This window comes from Notamacropus eugenii, chromosome 5 (assembly GCF_028372415.1).
Source record: "Notamacropus eugenii isolate mMacEug1 chromosome 5, mMacEug1.pri_v2, whole genome shotgun sequence".
In the NCBI taxonomy this organism is placed as follows: Eukaryota; Metazoa; Chordata; class Mammalia; order Diprotodontia; family Macropodidae; genus Notamacropus; species Notamacropus eugenii.
The window spans coordinates 442447820-442470490 of NC_092876.1; the positions used below are offsets into that span (position 1 = coordinate 442447820).

The 22671-nt window shown below is 34.1% G+C and overlaps 1 protein-coding gene across 9 annotated transcripts in view; it reads left to right on the forward strand.

The window, feature by feature from the left end:
• The window catches only part of DMD (dystrophin), a 2329373-nt gene that overhangs the window by 647784 nt on the left and 1658918 nt on the right, over positions 1 to 22671 (forward strand). For 8 of the 9 annotated variants that reach the window (XR_011968542.1, XM_072616876.1, XM_072616878.1 and 5 more), the window contains exons 8-9: positions 12429 to 12610; positions 14538 to 14669. Coding sequence is in view for 8 of the 9 variants with exons in the window: in XM_072616876.1 (XP_072472977.1) it covers positions 12429 to 12610; positions 14538 to 14669 (314 nt within the window). In the remaining variant the exon portion in view is untranslated. The remainder of the gene's footprint in view (positions 1 to 12428; positions 12611 to 14537; positions 14670 to 22671) is intronic. The other variant, XM_072616880.1, reaches the window with a different exon arrangement.

A 22671-nucleotide genomic window follows, 5' to 3' on the forward strand; every position in this document is an offset into this window, starting at 1 on the left:
GTAGGGATGATTGATTGATAGCTTTTCCTATCATGTATTACATTTTTTCATAATAATATTGACTTCTTGGTGTTTTTGGCCATTCTTCTGTATTTATAGCCATATATGTAGAACTATGGCAATAACTCATAGTCTCATGCCATTTAAAAATTTTAAATTTAAATTAATTTTTAACTAAGTATTTTAAAATTTTAATTAAATTAATTTAATTTAAAATATTTTGACAAGGTAAATATTTTTAAATTTAAATTAATTTTTTTAAATTAAAAAAATCACTTATAATGAATCAGAGATATAAGTAATAAATATAAAATCATTCATATTTTGCAGGCTAGGAACACGTCCAGACAAAAACTGGTATGTTGTCAAGTAACAAAGCTAGCAAGTGGACAGCCACCTCTCAAAATCAGGTCTCCTGATTCTTGCCATGACATCAGGTTTTATGACTCTTTCTAACCCTGCTTTTCAATTGACTTCGAAGTTAAATCCTGATTATAGCTCCCCATGCCAGTATAAAATTCTCAAATCTGAAATTTGGTGAAAGCGTTAAAGCCCAAACAGTAAGTCCTGGATAACAATTTGAAAAGTATTAAGTCACCACCAAACTCATGACTGTACCACTCTGGACTTCAGTGTTAACATGGCCCCCTTACCAAATAGTACTTCAGTACTTCAAGGATCTGTGACTTCACTTGTATAAATGTTCCCTCCGCAAAGACAGAGTACCACCCCCATCCTTTAGCAGATGTTTCTAGTGTGTTTGATTATTATTTGGAAAAATAAAATAGATTAAAAATTATTACCTCTAGGGAGAGGAAGGTCAAATGTTTAGTGATGAGTTTTTCTAAACTTGTTTATTCTACCCTCTAAGAAGAGATATAAAATTTCTGTCAGACTTCTTTTTAGAGGCAGGCCTAATATCATCAGCCTTTTAGTTCCAGTTCATTATTTAGATGAAATGATGCACTTGTAGGATATTGAACAGTTCTTTTTTTTTCTTTTTTTTTGCTTTGTTTAATGAAACAAAAATATTCAACTAGGCTACAGTGCCACTTTGTTTTAGTAGATTTGTCTCCCCTCATCTTCAAATGGAAAGATATCTTGTCATTTAGCCAGAAGAGCAGAATATAGTGTCTTTGGGAACTTTGAGACTTAGGGTCCCAGATGGGTGGGACACTTTATGCTCTTAGGTAATAAGCCATATCAGTAGAGCCAGAGGTCACCAAGAGGCTCTGCTGAGGGAGGGATGAGCCTTGCCTCAATCAAAGGGACAATCAAGCCCTGGCTGTGCTACCTCTTAGGACTCAACTCATTGTGAGGGAGAGTAGGGAAACTCACCCACCTCTATACATTATCCCCATAGCTCATGTATCCAAAGACTTTACATCTTAGTAGTAATTGGAAAAATTTATATCTCCTCCATCATTTTATTTGAGAACTCAGTGTTGCTTTCACAACTACAGTATTATATTCATACAATGATAAAGCATTTTGTCCATTCTGCTTTATTTGATCTTAGCAACAATGCTGTGAAATAGAAAAGGAAGGTGTTCTTTATAGTAGAGGAAGCTAAGGCACAAAGAGGTTAAAGTTATTTGCTCCAGTTGGCACAACAAAAAAAGGGGTAGACATAGAGTGTGAATCTCGGGAACCTGACCTTCAGTTCAGTGTACATTACATGTATGCAGGATTCAGTCTTTTCTGCTTTCTGGCCATTTCCCTTTCTCTTCCTCTGACCTTTCCTGCCTTTAAAACTTATTTTGTTGCCAGAACAAAGATTTGAGCTGAAGAGTAGGAAAGGACAAGAATGTTAGTGTTCCCAGATATTGATGATGTTGGAGATAAGGGGTTGTAGAATGAGAAAATTTGAAAACAAATGACTTACAGTCTTAAATAAGTGCCTATTGGTGTGCCTTTTTAGCAGGAGGCATTACAGGGAGATCATCGCTAAATGTGGATTCCTTTTGAAGTTCACAAAAGAGAGACTATCCATTAGCACTTAGTGTCATATAATGGGTATCAGATTAATAGCTACATTTCCTTGAATACAAAGCAAACCTTCATAGAGAACATCAAAGCATTTTAATGACAGGCAAGGTCACAACCACATAAAATTTGTGAGCCTCCAAGGAACTTTTTCCTTCTCCAAAATAACTTTCCCTGATACACTGTAATTCCCAATGTAGACACTCTTTAGGCTCAAGTCAATTCAGTTCCATTAAATAGAGAGTTCTTCAATATCTACTATGTACAAGGAACTGACTGCATTAACTACTTAGGATACCTATACACACACACACACACACACACACACACACAGAGAATAGTCATCTCTCCCTAGGATCTTTTTATTTTGAGGGTAATGAGAGAAGGGAAATTTAAGGATTCAATATATAAAGGAGATTAGTAAAATCAAGATTAATTTGAGGAATAAGCTAACACCAGCAAAACGATGAAAGTGGAATCTGAGTGTGAGCTGAGCCCTAAAAGAGGCTAACGTGAGGAAAACGTAGTCCAAGCTCCCTATACAAGTTCTGATGAAATACCAAGTTGAGTGAACATCAGCTAAGCCAGTGTGGTCTAGAACTTAGACTAATGATACAGCATGTCTCAAAAAGTATCTTGGAACCAAATTATGAAGGCCTTCAAGTTAAAGAATTGATACTTCATCACAGAAGCAATAAGGAATCACTGAATGATTTTAATCAGAGAAGTGATATTTCAGACTAGTGCAACTCTGGAAAATGGAATGAGAGAATGATAGAAGGAGGACCATGAGGAAGAACTGTTAGGAGAATCTCGATGAGAGATGTTGAGGGCCTGAATCAGGGCTGTTGTCACAGCAGTGGACAGAACAGGATTATTGTGAGAGATGTTCTAAGCAACTTTCCATGATTCCATTAACAAAAAACCATTAAGTGTCTTCTATATGTCAATCACTATGCTGGGTGCTGGGCATTCAAAGAAAAAACAAGAAATCAATAGCACATGAAAGGATAGGAGCTTAAAGGAAGAGTCAAGTGTGGCTCTGAAGTTGGAAAACCTGGTTGCTTGAAAGAATGTCAATACCTTCAGAAAAAAATGAATTCCAAATGTTTTTCTAATGAGTGCAAATGCTTAATGAACATGCATTTAGCAAACATTAATTATGGTTGCTCAGTCATTAAGTCATGTCTAACTCTTCATGAATCCATATGGAGTTTTTTGGCAAAGATACTAGAGTAATTTACCATTTTTTCCTTCAATGGATTAAGTCAAAGGTTAAGTGACTTTCTCGGGTTACAGAGCTAATGAGTGTCTGAGGCTAGATTTAAACTCAGGTCTTCCTACCTCCAGGCCCCCCCACTCCAGCTTCTATAAACTGAGCAGCCTAACTGCCTCTAATATTAATCATACTGTATACAAGGCACTTTTGTAGGAATTAAAGTACCAATGTAGGTGAATTGAATTCACAATCTCTGGCCTGTTAAAACTTACAGTGGACTACATCAGTGATTCTCAGATTTTCTCCCTCTTATTAAAAATTATTGAGGTCCCAAAGACTTTTTTTCCTATTACTGTGGCTATCAATATTTACAACAGCAGAAGATTAAGTATCTAAGTCATTTTAACCTATAAATTATAAATAATTAACATATAAACATATATAACTTATGAAAGTCAATTATAAAACATATTATAAACTATTTTAAATACCCAAATGAATTATAAAGGACATATTAAGGAAAAGTCTATCAGTATCCAGAGAAAGAACTAATAAACAGAAATGTGTGTTGAATGATTTTGTATGTATAGGTATATATGTGTATGTGTCTATACACACACACACATATATACATGCTTTCATATTTGTGTCTGATGATAGTCATCTCAGGGGTGGGGGAGAAAAAAGGAAAAAATACATCATAACTATTTTTTTTTTTAATTTTTTAATTTTTTTAATGTTTAACAATCACTGCCATACAATTGCGATTTTATCCCTCCCCACCCACCCCCACTACCTCCCTCCCTCCCCACGACTGCATACAATTCTGTATAGATTCTACATATACTTTCGTATTGAGTATATTTTCACTATAGTCATGCTATGTAGTCAGACTAAGATAAACGAAAGAATCCGTATAACCAATCAGAACATGATACACAAACAGATACACATACACAAACATGATCTGCTACATTATGTGAGTGACTTCCATATTTCTCTCTCTGAGTGTGGAAGGCATTTTGCCTTGAGGTCCACCATTGGGATTTTTTTTTTTTTTCAGAAGTTCTTGTGTTATTACAAAAATCTAAGTCTACCAGAAAAAACTCTCACACACTGTGGTTGTTGCTGTGCATAAAGTTCTCCTGGTTCTGCTCCTTTCACTCAGCATCAGGTCATATAAGTCCTTCCAGGCCTCTCTGAAGTCTTCTTGTTCATCATTTCTTATGGCACAATAGTACTCCATTACATTCATATACCATAATTTATTCAGCCATTCCCCAATTGATGGACATCCCCTTGACTTCCAGTTTTTGGCAACTACATAGAGTGCTGCTATAAATATTTTTGTACATGTGGGACCCTTTCCCATTTTTATGATCTCTTGGGGATATAGTCCTAGTAGCGATATTGCTAGGTCAAAGGGTATGCACATTTTTGTAGCCCTTTGGGCATAGTTCCAAATTGCTCTCCAGAATGGTTGGATGCGCTCACAGCTCCACCAACAATGAATTAGTGTTCCAACTCTCCCACATCCTCTCCAGCATTTATCATTTTCTTGTTCTGTCATGTTTGCCAATCTTATAGGTGTGATGTGGTACCTCAGAGTTGTTTTGATTTGCATCTCTCTAACCAATAGTGATTTAGAGCATTTTTTCATATGATTATAGATAGCTTTAATTTCTTCCTCTGAAAATTGCCTGTTCATATCCTTTGACCATTTATCAATTGGGGAATGACTTGTATGATTATACATTTGGGTCAGTTCTCTATATATTCTAGAAATGAGGCCTTTATCCCCGAGCTTAGCTGTAAAAATTTTTTCCCAATTTACTACATCCCTCCGGATTTTGGTTGCATTGGGTTTGGTTGTGCAAAAACTTCTCAGTTTAATGTACTCAAAGTTATCCATTTTGCATTTCATAATGCATTCTATCTCTCCTTTAGTAAAGAATTCTTCCCTTCTCCATAAATCTGATAAATACACTATTCCTTGCTTCTCCAGTTTATTCATGGTATCAATCTTTATACCTAAATCCTGTACCCATTTGGACTTTATTCTTGTGTACGGTGTCAGGTATGGGTCTATGCCTAATTTCATAACTTTATTATATAATTAAAAAGAATAGCAGGTGGTAACTAATAGATTTGCAGTTTCATATGCATTCATCTTTTCTTTATTATGTTACGGAAATGCTTGTTTTATTTCACAAATTGCAAACAAAACAAATCAAAATGATAAAATTAAAAGTGCTTGTTTTTCATTTTACTTAATATAATAGAGTTAACCCATTACATATTAACATAAATAACTTAGTTTTATAAAAATAAACATTTTTCCAAAACAGGAAAATAGTGAGAACAGAACTGCTTCACAATTTTTTTGCATGTATCTTAAAGCCTGTCTTAATAGAAGTCAGTTGGATTCTCATGTCTGCTTTTGCTTTCAGTCTGTTGTGATATGTTATTTTGGTTAAAGTAGAAGCAGAAAATCTGGTCTCATATGGATGTATAGTCGGAAAAAGGTAGAGTATTTTCATAGTGTTTTCAATAGTATTATTACAGATATATATTTGACCTAAATAGCAACCTTGAAATTTTCTCAGAGAACCCCCAGGTTCCAAGGACAATATTTCGAAAATTTCTATACTAGAAAATGTCGGTCTAATGGTATATTTTGTTTCTATTTGAAAGTTGAATTATGCCTATGTGTACACAATTAATAGTTCATAAAACATGTGAAAGAAGAAAGTATTTGACAACATAAGAGACAGCCTTTGTCAAAGATTTCATGGTGTTCTATTTTTACGGAGGGATTTTTTTTTTCTGTGAACTAGTATAGTTCTATATTTTAGCCAGTAAAACAAAAACTAAGTTATTGAAATGAAAATTAGGAGCACATTTGCTTTTTTTTCAGAAGTCATTGAAACCTAAAATTAGAAAAAAAACATTTTAAATTAATGTAATAAAAAGTCAAACTAGTCAAAACTGGAAGAAGACTTGAAAATTAAATATTATAGTTTCATACCTTCTGGATAAGATAGGTAGTGACCTTTGAATTAAGAAACTAGCCCAAAGTCATAGGGGCCAAGAAGGGAATTAAAACTTTTTGACCCCTTCCCCCTCAATCCCTTAACTCTTTCCACTACTTCAAAGAAAAAGTTAGGCTTTGAAGTAACAGATAATCATAGAGGAATAAAAAAAGCATTTTGATATTCATTAACTGGGAGAAATTATTTTTAAAAAGCTTCCATCATATGAAAAGAGTTACTCACATATCTTATGACATATTCAGTTAATGATCTTTGTGCCAATGACTTTCAAATCAGTGGCTCCAGTCCTGACCTCTACCTGATCCAGCTGAAGTGCCACATTTAAAATTTCATCTGGACATTTTCATATGGATGTCCTGATGTCACCTACAACTCAATATATTTAAAAATGAACTCATTATCTGTCTCACAAGACTTGCTGAATTCTTTGAAAGACGTAGCTGTTCTCTCAGTTATTCTCTCTCATGTTGAAAACATTGGGCAGTATCTGTGACTTCTCTCCCTCTCTTGCCCCCTTATCATTTAGTCAACATCATACCAATTCTTCTCCTCCTCCTTCTTCTTCTCCTCCTCCTCCTCTTCCTCCTCCTCCTCTTCCTTCTTCTTCTTCCTCTTCTTCTTCCTCCTCTTCCTCTTCTTCCTGTTCTATTTTTTACAATGCCTTGTCTATTTTCCTCTGCATCCATCTGACTTTCTTGATCTAATCCAAATCTATGTGCTGAGACTTGTTTATCACTAATTCCTCCCCAGACTGATCCTCTATTCCAGTCAAGCTTGTCCACTATATGTTGTCCCTAAACATAACTTACTTGTGTTCCACATCTATCTGTTATTATGAATGGCCTCTGTATTCAATTCTTTTGTAGCTACCTAAAGACTTTGCTACCCTTTAAGACCCAACTTTCATAGATCAACCAGGTATAAAGTAAACATTTATCCATATGAACTCTGAAATAGAACTTAATTGTTATGCGTGTCATAGTGATCATTGAGGACAAGGATTATGAATTGTGTGTGTGTGTGTGTGTGTGTGTGTGTGTGTGTGTGTCTTCCAGAGAATGTTAAATACCATGCCTGGCACATAATAGGCAAATGATTAATATTGTCTAAATTTTAAAAGGCATTTCAGAAGCAGGAAGTTATAGAGGAGGAAATGGTTGATTAGGCAAAATTTCCCAGAAATGGTCACTTAAAACCTTAGAGCATTATTAGAATCTATTTTTTGCCACCAAATGAAACTATTTATGCCATTTATTAGAATAGTCTTCTTAAAAATATATATTATTTCAATAAATAGTTTCCAATTCTATGTAATTTTTTTAAAATAATTTTTAAAAGTGTTCAATTCTATATTCCCTCCCTCTCTTCTTCTCTCTCCCTTTGAGAAGGAAATTAACTTGATATCAACTATATATATGAAATCATGCAAAATATAGTTTTGTATTGGCCATGTTGCAAAATAACACCATACACACAGGCAACAAATTAAACAAGAAAAATAGAGTAAAAAAAAAAAAAAACGGTATGCTTCAATCTGCATTCAGAATTCACCAATTCTTGGGAGGTAGATAGTATGACATCATGGGTCCTTTGAACTGCCTTGGATTGTTTTCTTGATGGGATCATCCTTATAATATTCTGCATCTATTGAGATAATATGATTTCTGTTAATTTTGTTATTTATATGGTCAATTATACTGATAGCTATCCTAACATTGAACCAGCCATGCATTCCTGATATAAATCCCACCTGGTCATCTTGTATTATCCTGGAGATAAATTGCTATAATCTCTTTGATAATATTTATTAGGGCAAATGGGTATATAATTTTCTTTCCCTGTTTTGGCTCTTCCTGGTTTAGTTATCAGCACCATATTTATGTCATGAAAAGAAGTTGGTAGGACTCCTTCTTTGCCAATTTTCCAAATAGTTTATAGAGTATTGAAATCAGTTGTTCTTTAAATGTTTTGTAGAATTCACTTCTAAATCCATCTAGCTCTGGAGATTTTTTTCTTGAGTGGTTCATTGATGGTTGTTCAATTTCTTTTTCTAAAATGGGCTTTTTTAAATATTTTATTTCCTCCTCTGTTAATCTTGGCAATTTATATTTTTGCAAATATTCATCCATTTCACTTAGATTATCAGATTTATTGGTATACAGTTGGGTAAAATAACTCCTAATTATTGATTTAATTTCCTCTTTATTTGGTGGTAAATTCATCATTTTCATTTTTGATATGGTAATTTGGTTTATCAAAGTATAAATGGGAAAACTCGAGTGCCAGACAGAAAAATAGGGAGATAGATACACACACACACACACACACACACACACACACCCCTCTTGGAATCCTATGGAACAGTTCTATTTTGGTCTCAAATTTAGAGGTTCTTAAGCTTCTTTGTGACATAGAATACTCTTGGCATTCTGGTGAAGCCAATGGATCCATTCATAGGGTAAAGTTTTTAAAGGCATGAAATAAAATCCATAGGATTACAAAGATGATCAATCATCTTGAAATCTAGTTCTCAAAATTTAAAAAAAAAGCAATAATTCATAGACTTGAGGTTAAGGACCTTTGCTTAATCTAAGGAATATTCTCAACAGGGTTAGAGAGAGGAAATAAAAATTTATCTAGATTATAAACATCTGTCAGTTAACCAACATGCAGTTTTATCCCTCACCTACAGGAAAGGAAATATTGAGGAGTAATAAGTACAACCAGTTGAAATATTAACAGGACTAAACCTTAGCTACTTTAAGCTTCACCTCCATTGAGTACAGCCCAGTCAAGACCAAATGAGCTCTTTTCTCTTGCTAGATTTTTACTGTACGAGAGACTCCCAGTCTGCCACTTCCTCTACCATAGTTACACCTGCAGCTGCAACAATGGCTGATATCACAAAGCTTGGAAGACTGGGAGTGAGGCAACTCAGTACAGCAAAGAGCACACTGGATCTGGAATTAGAGAATATGTGTTCAAATCCAGCTATGCTGTTTACTACCCATTTAACCTTGGAAAAGTCATTTGGAAAATGAATAGATTGGATTGGATGACCTCTGAGTTACCTTCTATTATGCTATGACTTCTCAGAGACTCAGTTTCCTTATCTGTAAAATAATGGGGTAAAACTAGAACTCTTTTAAGTTCCTATTCAACTCTGAAGTCAGGATCCTGGGAATAGGGAATTTTCAAATAAAGCCTACATGGAACAGGAGCCAAAAGGTTGTTGACTGGCTGTTGTCATTGATTCTTGAAGAGGACCAAAATGACATCACTATGTTGGGGGTCAAGGTAAAGTGTGTCTGACTATGGCTGCTCAGACCAGTACAAACTTGGAAGGCTCTACCCAGGTTGGGCACAAATAGTCCATATGAACATTTGGAGTGGAGATATAACTAAATTTGCACATCTCATGTTTCTTTTGAGTTACTGTAATTCTGCCACAGGTAGATTAAATGAAAAATATCTATTCAATGTTTTTCAGTGATAGTATTTACAGCAATCAGGTGATGACTTAAATCATTTTTCCTCTATTGATGGTAGCTTACTCACATTGTAAGTATGAACCTGACTGTACATGCTTAATGTACCATTTAAATTAAAATTAGTTACAGTATCATATGTGAATGTGGCAGAACTTGGACAGGTTACCTTAACACAAAACGTTATTATGGCATCTTTCATCATTAAAAGCATGATTAAATAAAATTTTTGATGAGATTTTTAAATCATTTTGTCCCCAAATATTTGAAATTTTAAATGCTTCTTGGTTAATTGAAAAAAAAGTGTTTTGCTTTCCTTGGAAGACAATGTTATATTGTGGACAAAGCACTGACTGTGGTGTCAGAGACTATGGGTTTAAAGCTAATCCCTGGCACATTTTTTTTTTACTTGTATAACTTAAGTGATGCTCTTTACTTGTCTGAGCCTCAGAATTCTCCCTTATAATATGAAAATGGTGGTCTAGATGGACTCTGAGGTCCCTTCTATCTCGGGACCTACTATCCTTATGATAATATCTATTAGACCTGAAATGCATATTTATTATTGTAATTGTTCTTATTTATGTTTTATCCAATGAGTGTAAATTTCCCCCTTTATATCTATAATATAGAAAAAAAGGACATTATTATCATAACAATTGTTAAAGAGCAATAAGATAGAACTTTAGACATTTTTGATATTACCTCTTTTCATTAAACCATATCCAAACAAATATACATTAATATTATTGCCATTCATACTGATAATATTTTGATGGATTTCACAGTATGGATTAACTTCTTTATTTGAATATCAGAAGCATATTTGGCAGTCCCAGAAAGAAAGCAAACAGAACTAAAGTTATAGAATCTTAGAATTTGTTTTAGGAGCATAAGAGAAGTAGCAAAAGAATTGAGTTGTATTTTAGGATAAATCATATAAATATTATCCCATTAATAATTTACAAGAATAAGATGTTTATATGGTGGGGCAAAATGACATTTTTGAGATCTTTCATTCAAATCAATGTCAAAATGTCACTTAGTGATATTTGCTAGCTAATTGTAATCATACTGAGGGCAAGGATTTAGGATTATATTGCATATTCTTTACAGCCCTATGCATCTTAGAGGCTTACAATAAATATTTGAATGACTGAATGTATAGTAGGATATTTATATGTTCAGTGTCTCCTTCCCCCTCCCCCAGTACTGGAGTATTATCATATGGTGTATCCCACTTAAGGGACATTAAGTGATCTCTTCCTCCAGAAGTTTTTTAAAATACTGTAGATTCTCATGAATAATATGTTAATTTTTTTTCAAATGAAAGGAGGCTCCTTTCTCGCCTTTGGCTCTCACATTGTATCCTTTCTTCTCTTACCAGTGATCAGAATATCTTACTGGATATCCATATTCAGTTTTTTAAAATCTTAGATCTTAGCTAAGTCAGGATAGATTTATGACTGCAAATTCATTGCTACAGTGTGCCAGAGCTTTTTGGCCTCCTGCCTGTGATTATGCTTTAACACTTCTGGGATTAATGACAAATTTCTCATACAAAGTTCTTTCTACATCCTGATTCACTGGAATGAGTGCAGTAGGTAAATTTTAATGCCAGATAACAAAAGAAGGATATGAAAGAGCTTCCTCATTACTTATATCATTGTCAATTGCTATTGGCTCGAATGTTGGGCTCCCTTTTTCTCCCTGGATATATTACGACAAAGCATACCAATAGATCAGCTTTATGTAAAGGCATTTTTGAATGTGTCTAGTGTTTGAGTAGGGAGATGACACCTGATGGCAACAGATGTGCTATCCTGTAGCCTAATACCAATTTACTGTATTTTAATGTAGTTTGGGAATATTATGAGGTATTAATTCAGTTGAATCTAGTGAAATTTCTTTTGCATTTTCCTTAGTGAATGGTGGCAAATGACATACCTCTCTCAGTACAACTAGTCCTCACTTTCTTCAAAACACAGCTCAGTTGACATCTTTTACATAGAGTTTTTCTATACTTTTGTTAATGTTCTTTCTCTCTTGAAACTGCTTTATAAATAATTTATACTTATTTATAGGTATTCACATTGTATCCTCACAATACTCCATTTCGATTTTATCGTTGTACCTCTGATGCCTACCATGGTGCTTCATGTGATTGGTGCTTAATAACTATTTGTTTAATTGAATCAAAATCATTTCACTTCACATTAGTTTTTCACAAATACACCCATAATACATGTAAGCATTTCTTCCTTCTTTTGCTGAACTCCAAGACTTTAAAATATAATGTGTAACTCATTTAATTGCCATGATGATTTTTAAATTTTCCACAGGAAAGGAAATCTATCCAAGACTCTATTTTTGTCTTTCGGTTAATGAATGTTATTGCCTTTGATAGCACAGTTTCACCATTTGACTTTAGAAAAATATAGGATAGAATGAAGTTTACGTGAATCAGAGGAAAAAAATTAAGACTTTAACTCATTGGTATTCTAACTTTGTAGGAAATTTTAGAGCTCATTTTAATTTTCTAATTAGTCTCTGGAGGGCATTCATAGACAATTGAAGACTCATTAGTTTGTCTGCTTGTAACATTGATTTGTTCATGCCTTTTGCATATTCCACTATGGGAACAAAAAAAAAAAATCTGATATATGTTAATGTATTTTGCAGATGTTGCAACAACCTATCCAGATAAGAAATCTATCTTAATGTATGTCACAACACTCTTCCAAGTTCTGCCCCAACAAGTAAGCATGGAAGCTATTCAAGAAGTGGAAATGTTGCCAAGGCCATCAAAAGGTCCTCAAGGAGAACGTTTTCAGCTACACCATGAAATGCACTATTCTCAGCAGGTGAGTTCTGGCAGACAGTTGCACTACCTTAAGTTGATTACTATATGATATCTTAAGGATATATTTAAAATTGATGTTATCCATCTGTTTTATTTTACCACACTAATATTCAATATGTATAAACAGTGTAACATATATTTAAAGTTTAATAATTTTTCAAAGTACATCATTAAAATATTTCTATTTCTTATTTAAATATCATATTTATATCTTATCATATTTAAATATCTTATTTAAATAGAAAGATGGAACAAAAAACATTCTCATAGTTGTTAGACACACACCAAGAAACAGGGCAGAATATAATCTATGGATTCATTTGTGCATCAGCAGTGCTCACACTCTGTCAAGACCACCAATGCCAGAAAATATGTTCTATTTAATAATGTCTTCATCTCTACAACTTATCGCGACACTAACAAAAACTTTATTTTAAAGGATGAGAAGCATTACGTTAGAGTGGAGAGAGATCCAGTTTCTATGTCAGAAAGATGTAGGCTCAAGTTCCACCTCTGTTAAAATTGTTGTGATCAAGTCACCTATCCTCTTAAAATTCTCTGAGAAAATAAAATTCCAGAGCAATTCATGACTGATATCTAGGTAAAGACAATTCCCTCCCCAAGAGTTTCCCTTACTAATGAAATCACATTTCTTGAGTAAAATAATATTGACAAAATTAAAGAATATTTTAAAAGTTAAAGAGTATATTTAATGATGGTGTTTATATATAAACATTTGTCACGTTAGAAAAAATATTATATAATATACTTCATTATTTTATTCTTAAGGCAGCTAGGTGGTACAGTGGATAGAGTGCCAGGTCTGGAGTCAGAAAGATTCATCTTTCTGAGGCCAAATCCATCTTCAGACATTTACTAACTATGTCCACCCTGGGCAAGTCACTCACCCCTGTTGGTCTTAATTTCCTCATCTGCAAAATGAGCTGTCCAAGGAAATGACAAATTGCTCTACATGACATATCTACAGATATACTTACACAAATGTACATGTTCATATATTTAGTTTATCATCATTTACCAGTTCTATTTCACAATCTTACATTATAAATATATTTCAGCTTGCATTTAGGCTCTCTAGGAGAAATGGCCCTCTCTCTAAAATTATTTATAATTATTTGTATTTGCTAAGATATAAGCAATTACACTTTTAAAGCTGTCCATAGAAAATCTTTGCTACAGGCATTATAAATCATTTATTTAATTTTCTTTTCTACATAATATTAACTGATGCATATATATGTATACATGTGTAAGCGTGTATGTGTATATGTATATATATATATATATATAATATATAAAACCTCACAGACATCATCTCATTTTATTTTCCTAATTCTCAGAGAGGATGAGTGACTTGTCCATCATCACATGGCTGATAACTGTCATAGATATAAGTCAAATCCAAGCCTTTCTTGATTCTAAGTTCATTTTTTGTTTCATTGCACAACACTGCCTCTCCAGAAATACTGAAATCTTCCTCCTTTTATTCATGAGAGTCTCAGGCTTTCCTTCAGTCAGTCATTTGATGAATTCAGATTTCTTTTGCTTAAGATACAGAGAATATTTCTGTTAAAATTACATTTTCTAAACTACACTGCCTAATGTGGTTCCCCCTTCCCTTCCCCTTTAGTTCTGGAGTCGGACCAGAAGAGAACACTGCCAGTGAAATATACCTACCCACCCACCTTCAGCAGTGTATCATGTTAACATGGTTAAAATGTCATCCTGCATTCATTTTGAAGTGTTCTTTTATGCTTAAATGGTTTCTAGGAATTGTAGTTATTTAATCTTCTTTGTTTTCTCCTCCTTGTAATTGGGTGGGGGATAGCAGTCCTACTAGAGTCATATCTTCACATATCTACATATGTATATTTCCTCCCCTTGCCCTCTCCCAAACCTCTTCTTAGATCACAGTCAGTTTAGCACAGGGCCATGTGCGAACCTCCTCATCTCTTCAACCTCGATTCAAAAGCTATGCCTACACTCAAGCTGCTTATGTAACATCCTCTGATGCAGGAAAGAGGCCATTTTCTTCACAGGTCTGTCAGCTTTTCCTTTTGTCTCCTGAAAGTAAAATAACCATTACCATTGGGTATAAAAATTCTAACATTTTGTGTGTTTGTTGTGAAAATTCTTGGTATGTTATTTTGCCACATCTGAGTTTTATTTCCTTTTATTTGCATGAGGTTTTTTTTCCCCATATTTAATACCTTATCATAAAATTCCACTGAAAAAACTTATAACACGTTTCTTTGGGGAAAAGGGGAATTGTATTTATGATATATTCCTATAAAATGAACTGTTCCTGTAATGTAATTTTCCTTATGCTATGTTTTTGCAGTACTTATTAATGACATAAAGTAGAATGTGTGTGCGTGTGTATGTATGCTTGTATGTATATGTGTGTATGTGTGTGTATATATGTATGTATATGCACACATACAAATACACATATATAATGTACACATACACACATACGTACGCATATACATACACACATAGATACAGATACATAGTTGGGCAGAATACTTAAATTGATTCTTTGGGAATAGGATTTATTTATTAACAGTAGCTGTTGAATTCACTACACACAGTGGGTGACATATTAATCTATGTCAGCTATTGTGAATGAAATAATTGTAAGATATTCAAAGGTTATTAAATATCTACCATGAGTGGTGTTTAGATAAAACTTTATAGTAATAGTATACCTTGCAAGGAATAAGATGGGGAGATATATACTGTATTTTCAATGAAGGAAACCTAGTGTAATCTCAATATTGATGGGGCATTTCCTACGGATGGTGAAATACTACACATATTCCTGTTTGTGGGTGGCATTGTCCTATTTTCATCAAGCAACTGAATACTAAAGAACCTCCTGAAAGATATCAGTAACCAATCAAAAAGTTTGATTTAAGTGTCCTTGGAGGCAAGGGTGAGATGGAGAAGGGAGAGGGAGGGGAGAAGGATGGAGGGAAAAGCAGACAAAGAATATCTATTGATATTAAAGTTAAGTAGGAAATATTTGTGCTTATTTATCTGTAGGTATGCATGCATGTATGTGTGTCTGTGTGTATATATTCATATAGTGTGTAGATATACATATTTACACACACATGTGTGTTTGATGGAGTGTCACAAAAATTCTTACTACAGTTTTAAACTTTAATAGTTTAATAGGTTATTTCAACCTGTAAACGTGTGTGTTGGTTTGTCTTGTATATGTAGGACATATGAATAATGACTTATGCCCAGAATGAAAGAGGAAGAGAACAGTCTAGATTGTTCTTGGAAAAGATAAAGCTATTCAATGATTTCCCATTTCTTTTAGAAACAAATGGTCATCTTTATAATAACAGTTTTCTACCAGTACTGTTGTATAACTGTAAGTCTCTGAATTCAGTAGTCTCAGAATAGTTAAGAAATGAATATCTCTCATGGGCACTGGAGAGAAATACAGTGGATGGGAACAGGATGTAACACATAGCAAATTACACAGAAAGACCTGAATAAAGCTTGTCATCAGAGAAATATATAATTAAAAAAGAAGATGGGCTTGTTGTATGATGAAAGCACAAGATAACCAATAGATAGTCCAAAGACTCCCTAGTTTCTTTAAAATGTAAAGGGAAATCAGGAAAACCTTTACCAATTTAAATGGATCCCCTTTTGAGAACTTACCAGGTAATATGGACGAGTGTAACGTAAGACAAGCAGCATGAATTGCCTGCTTTCTATATTACTGGAGGGATTGCCCACATCAAAGAAATCATATATCTCTTTCAAACACATCTGTGTTATAGAGTACTTTAAAAGAAAATCCTCCACCATCATAGGTTTGCTGGTGACATCTGAGAGGAGATAAAACAAGTCAATATGTTGCTGTTACAGTCACCATTGCTGTGAACCAGAGGAGGTGACTTAGCAAAAAGCTTTTGTTGAGCAGTGATTACAATGTTGTGTTCATTAGAGGGAATGTTGTACAATGTCATTTGAAAAAAATGTCATACCATTACAGGATTCTTTATGTCACCTCATTTAACTTGGTCAGTAAAACCTGTCCTCATCAGTCCTCATAATCATCATGAAGTTCTCTTCCAACAGGTAGCTAGGTGATGAAATGAAAGGGATGTTAGACCTAGAGTTAGATCTGAATTCAAATCCAGCTCCAATTTCTTGCCATGTCATGAGGCAAGTCACTTAATCTCTGCCTTCCTCAGTTTTTCCATTTGTAAGGTAGGAATAATAATAGCATCTAACTCACAGGGTTATATTTGTAAGTGATTTGCAAATTTTAGAGTGCTATATAAATTCTAGCTGTTATTATTATCATCAACATTAGGATCATTGTTCCAAAACCTGGTCAGAATTTCTATACCATTTAGTGTGTGTTCATTTTTGTTTTTGTTTTTGTTTTTGTTTTTTTTTGAGAGAAAGAAAAACCTAGATACTGTCAGGGAAGATGTCCTACAGAGCTCTTAACAGTGTGGGATCACAACCCCCACAAAGACAAGAATTACAGTACTGTATAGGTTAGAATGCGGGTAATATAACATGATATGATTTCCTACAATGGCTTTTACAAAAGAAAGCTTTATTTATGTGGCTCAGTAGAGCAATTTGACATGTTCTCCTTGAGAAAAGTCATTTCTATCAAATCAGGCTGGAAATAATGATTTGAAAAATAACCTTGCTGATACTACTGGTAAAAGAGGAATAACATTTTGGGATTTCCTTCATTCGTGATTTCAAGTCACTGGGCATCTATTGAATTAAGTATAGTTCATGAATCTACGAGTTTGACAATGGTGCTAATGGGACTTAACCTAGTTAATGCCATCTGGTGAAGGGATCTGTTTTATATCCATAGATTATGTGTTTCTCAAAAATAAATGCCTTGTAACCTCCAACAGAAGACTGACCTTTGAAAGTTGACATGAGACAACAGCAGTATATACACATAAGGAAAGTGATACTTTATTATTTACAACTGAGATGGTTAGACTTGGAGAAACATCTGTTTCCAAATCCTGGTTTCTTATTAGTTTTGTTACCTTGGTCAACTCACTTAACCTAAAAATTCACAGCTCCCTAATCTGTGTAATGGTACTAACCATCGTCATCATCATTATATTACCTTAGTGTTTTTCTCCCAATATTGTTGTAAATCACAAATGAGATAATATATGTACTGTACCTGACATGCATTTAAGTCATTAGCACTCTTCAAAAATGAAGGAGGAATAAGCATTCTACAGACATAAGTTATTGGAATCTTCTTCTTCATCTCCATCATCATCTTCAAAATTATTTCTTCCAGTTGACTCAGTAAAATATTTGTGAACTTAAAAATCTTCCAACAAAGAAAGAAAAATATTTTAATATACTCTAGCAATAACCAACACAAACACAGAACATTTTGGCCTCATTATGACTTTATTAATTTACTTTTGCCAGAAGACTTTGCCCTTTTCTGTTTTCAAGAACATTTTTTATCTCATTACCACCTCGTTAAGGCATTTTTCAGGTATGGATACTTTAATGAGAAAAATGAAAATTCCCCAGATGCCTCTAGTCTTTTATCTTTATCATAAAAAAATACATTAACAGTCAGCTTATCTTGCATTTTATCAAACATGGATCATAGGAGGAGGAGACTCCAACTTTCTGTTCTTTAAAAACAAAAGAATTTGATTGCAAAGAGCAATGTTGTAGATGAAATATTCCAGAAGCCTTTTGTTAAATGCTCACAATCAGGAATATAGTGCTAAATATTTAACAACCAGTTCTCCAGGAGGGAAATTTTTAAGTATAATATGTGTTGACATTTTCTCCCTCATGTTTTTAAGTCTAGATAATTAACATGAAAATAAATCAAGTCATGATTTGTAGCATTTGCCAATTTTTGAGGTGAACATGATCATGTGTCAGTGAGAAGACCTGAACCCTCCCACAATTTTACCTTCTTTTTGGTTTGGTCAATTTTACTTCATAGCTTTTAAATGAGAAAATTATTGAGCTTTAGTACCTGAAACATGCTTAACTTTTACAGACACGCTCTTCATTGTTAAAGAATTCCAGACAAATACAGTCTATCTTAAAAAGAATTAGTGCATTTTTCTCTCTTGGTCTGAAGAGAGAACTGCTCCTTTCCAGAGAGGGAAAGAAAACAGAAATCATATTATTCACTAATCCTTTTCCCCAAGGATCAACACTAAAAACATTACCTATCTCAAGGTTCCCTTTTCTATCAGTGGATGAATGAGGTGTGTGGGCAGGGTTAGATTTAGTAAGGAAAAATAATCTGCAAATGTATTCCAAAAGTATGTGATTATGCAACCTTTTGTTTTTTCTATTCTGATGTTTTGAAGTTCTATTCTATTTAAATAGAATCCAATAAAAAAAAAAAGAGCTCAAAAGGGGAAGACATTTCAATAGTGCTAGAAAGATTTTGAAAACATTTCCAGTAATGTTATTACAAATTATCTCTCTCAGGAAGAAAGGGGTAGTGATAATGGAATGGATAAAACAATGAGACTGCAAAGGGTTTGCTCCAGTGAGGCCATCAGTAAATTAAGGTTACTTACCTACCTCCCTAAGTACCTCACTTGCTCATTGTTTGGGTTTTGATGGCTCAGAATGAGTGTAAATAGCAATTATTTTTGTTCTGTCCAAAAACTCTGAGGGTCTTCCTCTCTCTGATTGATTCTTTTGCAAAAACAATCAACATCCTTTGCCTCAGTTCTTAGTAGCTTTTAACTACTGAATGGGTATTGCCTCAGACAAATTGAGACCTGGGAAAGACCTTAATATAAAAAGGCCAAGGTCTCCTACTGCATCCTGGGCCATCATTAGTTGTCCAGACTGTGTGCTGCCACTGAACTGTGGTGACTCTGGAGGAGATAGTGAGAGTGATGGCTTTGCATAGCTTTGCCTCATTTAAATTCGATCACTTTCTTCTGCCCATTCGATTAGAGAGGGAGAGGCTGAAGCAAAAACTCCCAGAGTCTCCCTTTGTATAGGACTCAAAATCCCAGTCATTTCTTCTTTAGTCACCAGCTTTGCTTGGTTTTGACTCCATTATCATCATCATACTCCTCTGCTGATAAACTCCTGGAAGAGCCCTCAGCTCTCCTTACAGCTTCCTTTGGTGTATTGTCTTCCGCATTAGAGTTCAAGCTCCTTGAGGGCAAATACTGTCTTTTTTTATTTGTAGATGGAGGGCTTAACACATCTGACACACAGCAGAACCTTAATGAATGTTTGCTGTACTAGATTATAGGAATGTGCTTTACAAAAATTAAAACATCATTTGCATGACTACACATGTGTAACCTATATCAAATTGCTTGCCTTCTCAATGGCAGTGAGTGGGGAAGGAGGATGGGAGAGAAATTGCAACTCAGAGTTTTCAGAACGAATGTTAAAAATGATTATCACACACAACTGGGAAAAAAGATACAGGCGATGGGGTATAGAAATCTATCTTGCCCCACAGGAAAAGAGGGAGAAGAGGATAAGTGGGGGGTGATAGAAGGAAAGGCATATTGGAGGAAAGGGTAATCAGAATGCATGCTGTCTTGGGGTGAGGGAGGGGAGAGATAGGAGAATATTTGGAACTCAAAATCTTGTGGAAGTGAATGTTGAAAACTAAAAATAAATTAATTAATACAAATTTTCAGAAGAAATAAAACGTACAAATGTGAGCTGTTCTTATTGTCAGTATTATTCTAAAGGTGTATTTCTTAGATTTATTCATTAATGATTATTTACATTTGTATGATATTTTAATGTTTTCAAAACTAAATTTGTTTTCTGTGATAAAGGTCTCAGTTTTTTTTTATATATTTCAAGCGTATTGTATACTTCTAATAAAAAAAGAACACAACAATCGCATTATTTAAATGGAAATTTTCCCTTTCTCCTGACTTTTTTTCCCAAAATTTATTAATTTATGTGCTTCCAGTTTTCAACAATAACTTCCATGAGTTCCAAATTTTCTCCCCCTCCTTTCCCACTCCTTCCCCAATCCAGCATGCAATCTTACATGATTTCTACATATGCATTCCTATTAAGCATATTTTCACATTACACGTGTTGCATAGAAGAATAAAAATGCAAGGGAGAAACCATGAGAAAAACAAAATATAACAAAGGAGAAAATGGATTGTTTCATTCTGCATTCTGACTCCATAGTTCTTTCTCTGGGTGTGGATGGCATTTTGAATCATGAGTCCTTTGGAAATGTTTTAAGTCCTTACATTGCTATGAAGGGCTAAGCCTATCAAAAACAGTCCTCACACATTGTGACTGTTACTGTGTATAATGTTCTCTTGGCATGGCTCATTTCACTCAGCATCAGTTCATATAAGTATTTCCAGGATTTTCTGAAGGCCACCTGTTAGTCATTTTTTTATAGTACCATATCATTCCATTGCATTCATATACCACAACTTGTTCAGCCATTCCCCAATTGATGGGCATTCCCTCAATTTCTCCCACAAATTTCTTGGTCACCACGAAAAGACCTGCCATAAATATTCTTGTACATATCGGTCCGTTTCTCATTTTTATGTTCTCTTTGGGATACAGCCTTGGAAGTAGTATTGCTGGGTCTAAGGATATTTTTAAAGCCCTTTGGAGATAGGTCCAAATTGCTCTCCAGGACAGTTGGATCAGCTCACAGCTCCACCAACAATAAATTAGTGTTCCAACTATCCTATATCTTCTCCACAATTTATCATATTCCTCTTTTGATGTGTTAGGCAATCTGAAAGGTGTGATGTGCTGCCTCAAAGTTGTTTTGCTTTGCATCTCTAATCAATACTGATTTAGAGCATTTATTCACATAACTATTGATACCTTTAATTTCTTCCTCTGAAAACTGCTTGCTCATATCCTTTGAGCATTTACCAAATGGGGAATCACTTGCATTATTGTAAATTTAACTCAGTTCTCCATATATTTTAGAAATGAAGCCTTTATCATAGACACTAGTTGTAAAAATTTTTTCTCAGTTTTCTGCTTCCCTCCTAATCTTGGTTGCATTGGCTTTGTTTGTGCAAAAACTTTTCAATTTGATGTAACCACATTACCCATTTTGCATTTCATAATGTTCTCTTTCTCTTGCTTGGTCATAAATCCTTCCATTCTCCATAAATTTGGCAAATAAATTATTCCTTGCTCCACTAGTTTGTTTGTAGTATCAGCCTTTATACCCTACATCATGTATCCATTTGGACTTTATTCTGGTATATGCAGTCTGGTGTTAGTCTATGCTCAGTTTCTGCCATACTATTTTCCAGTAATTCCCAGCAGTTTTTGTCAAATAGTGCATTCTTATCCCAGAAGCTGGAGTCCTTAGGTTTATCAAACACTGGACTGCTATAATAATTGACTACTGTATCTTGTGTAACTAAGCTATTCCACTGATCTACCCCTCTATTCCTTAGCCTGTACCAAGTGGTTTTGAAGATTGATACTTTATAATAAAATTTAAGACCTGGTATGGCTAGGCCACCTTCCCTAGCATCTCTTTTCATCAATTTCCTTCATATTCTGAATCTTGTGTTCTTCCAGATAAATTTTGATATTATTTTTCCTAACTCTAGAAAACATTTTTTGGCAGTTTGATTGGTATTGCACTGAATAAGTAAATTAATTTAAGTGGAATTGTTGTTTTTATTATATTAGCTCAGCCTACCCATAAGCATTTGATGTTATTCCAGTTATTTAGATCTGACTTTATTTGTGCAGAAAGTGTTTTATAAATATGTTCTTATAGTCCCTGGGTTTGTTTTGGCAGGTAGACTCCCAAATATTTCATAGCGTCTACTGAAACTTTAAATGAGATTTCCTTTTCTGTCTCTTGCTGTTGGACTCTGTTATATATATATATATAAAATCTATATGTATGTATATATGTGTGTATATATGTATGTATACATGTGTATATATGTAAGTGTGTGTATATATGTATATATGTGTATATACATATATATGCATATGTATTTGTGTGTGTTTATGTATAGATATATA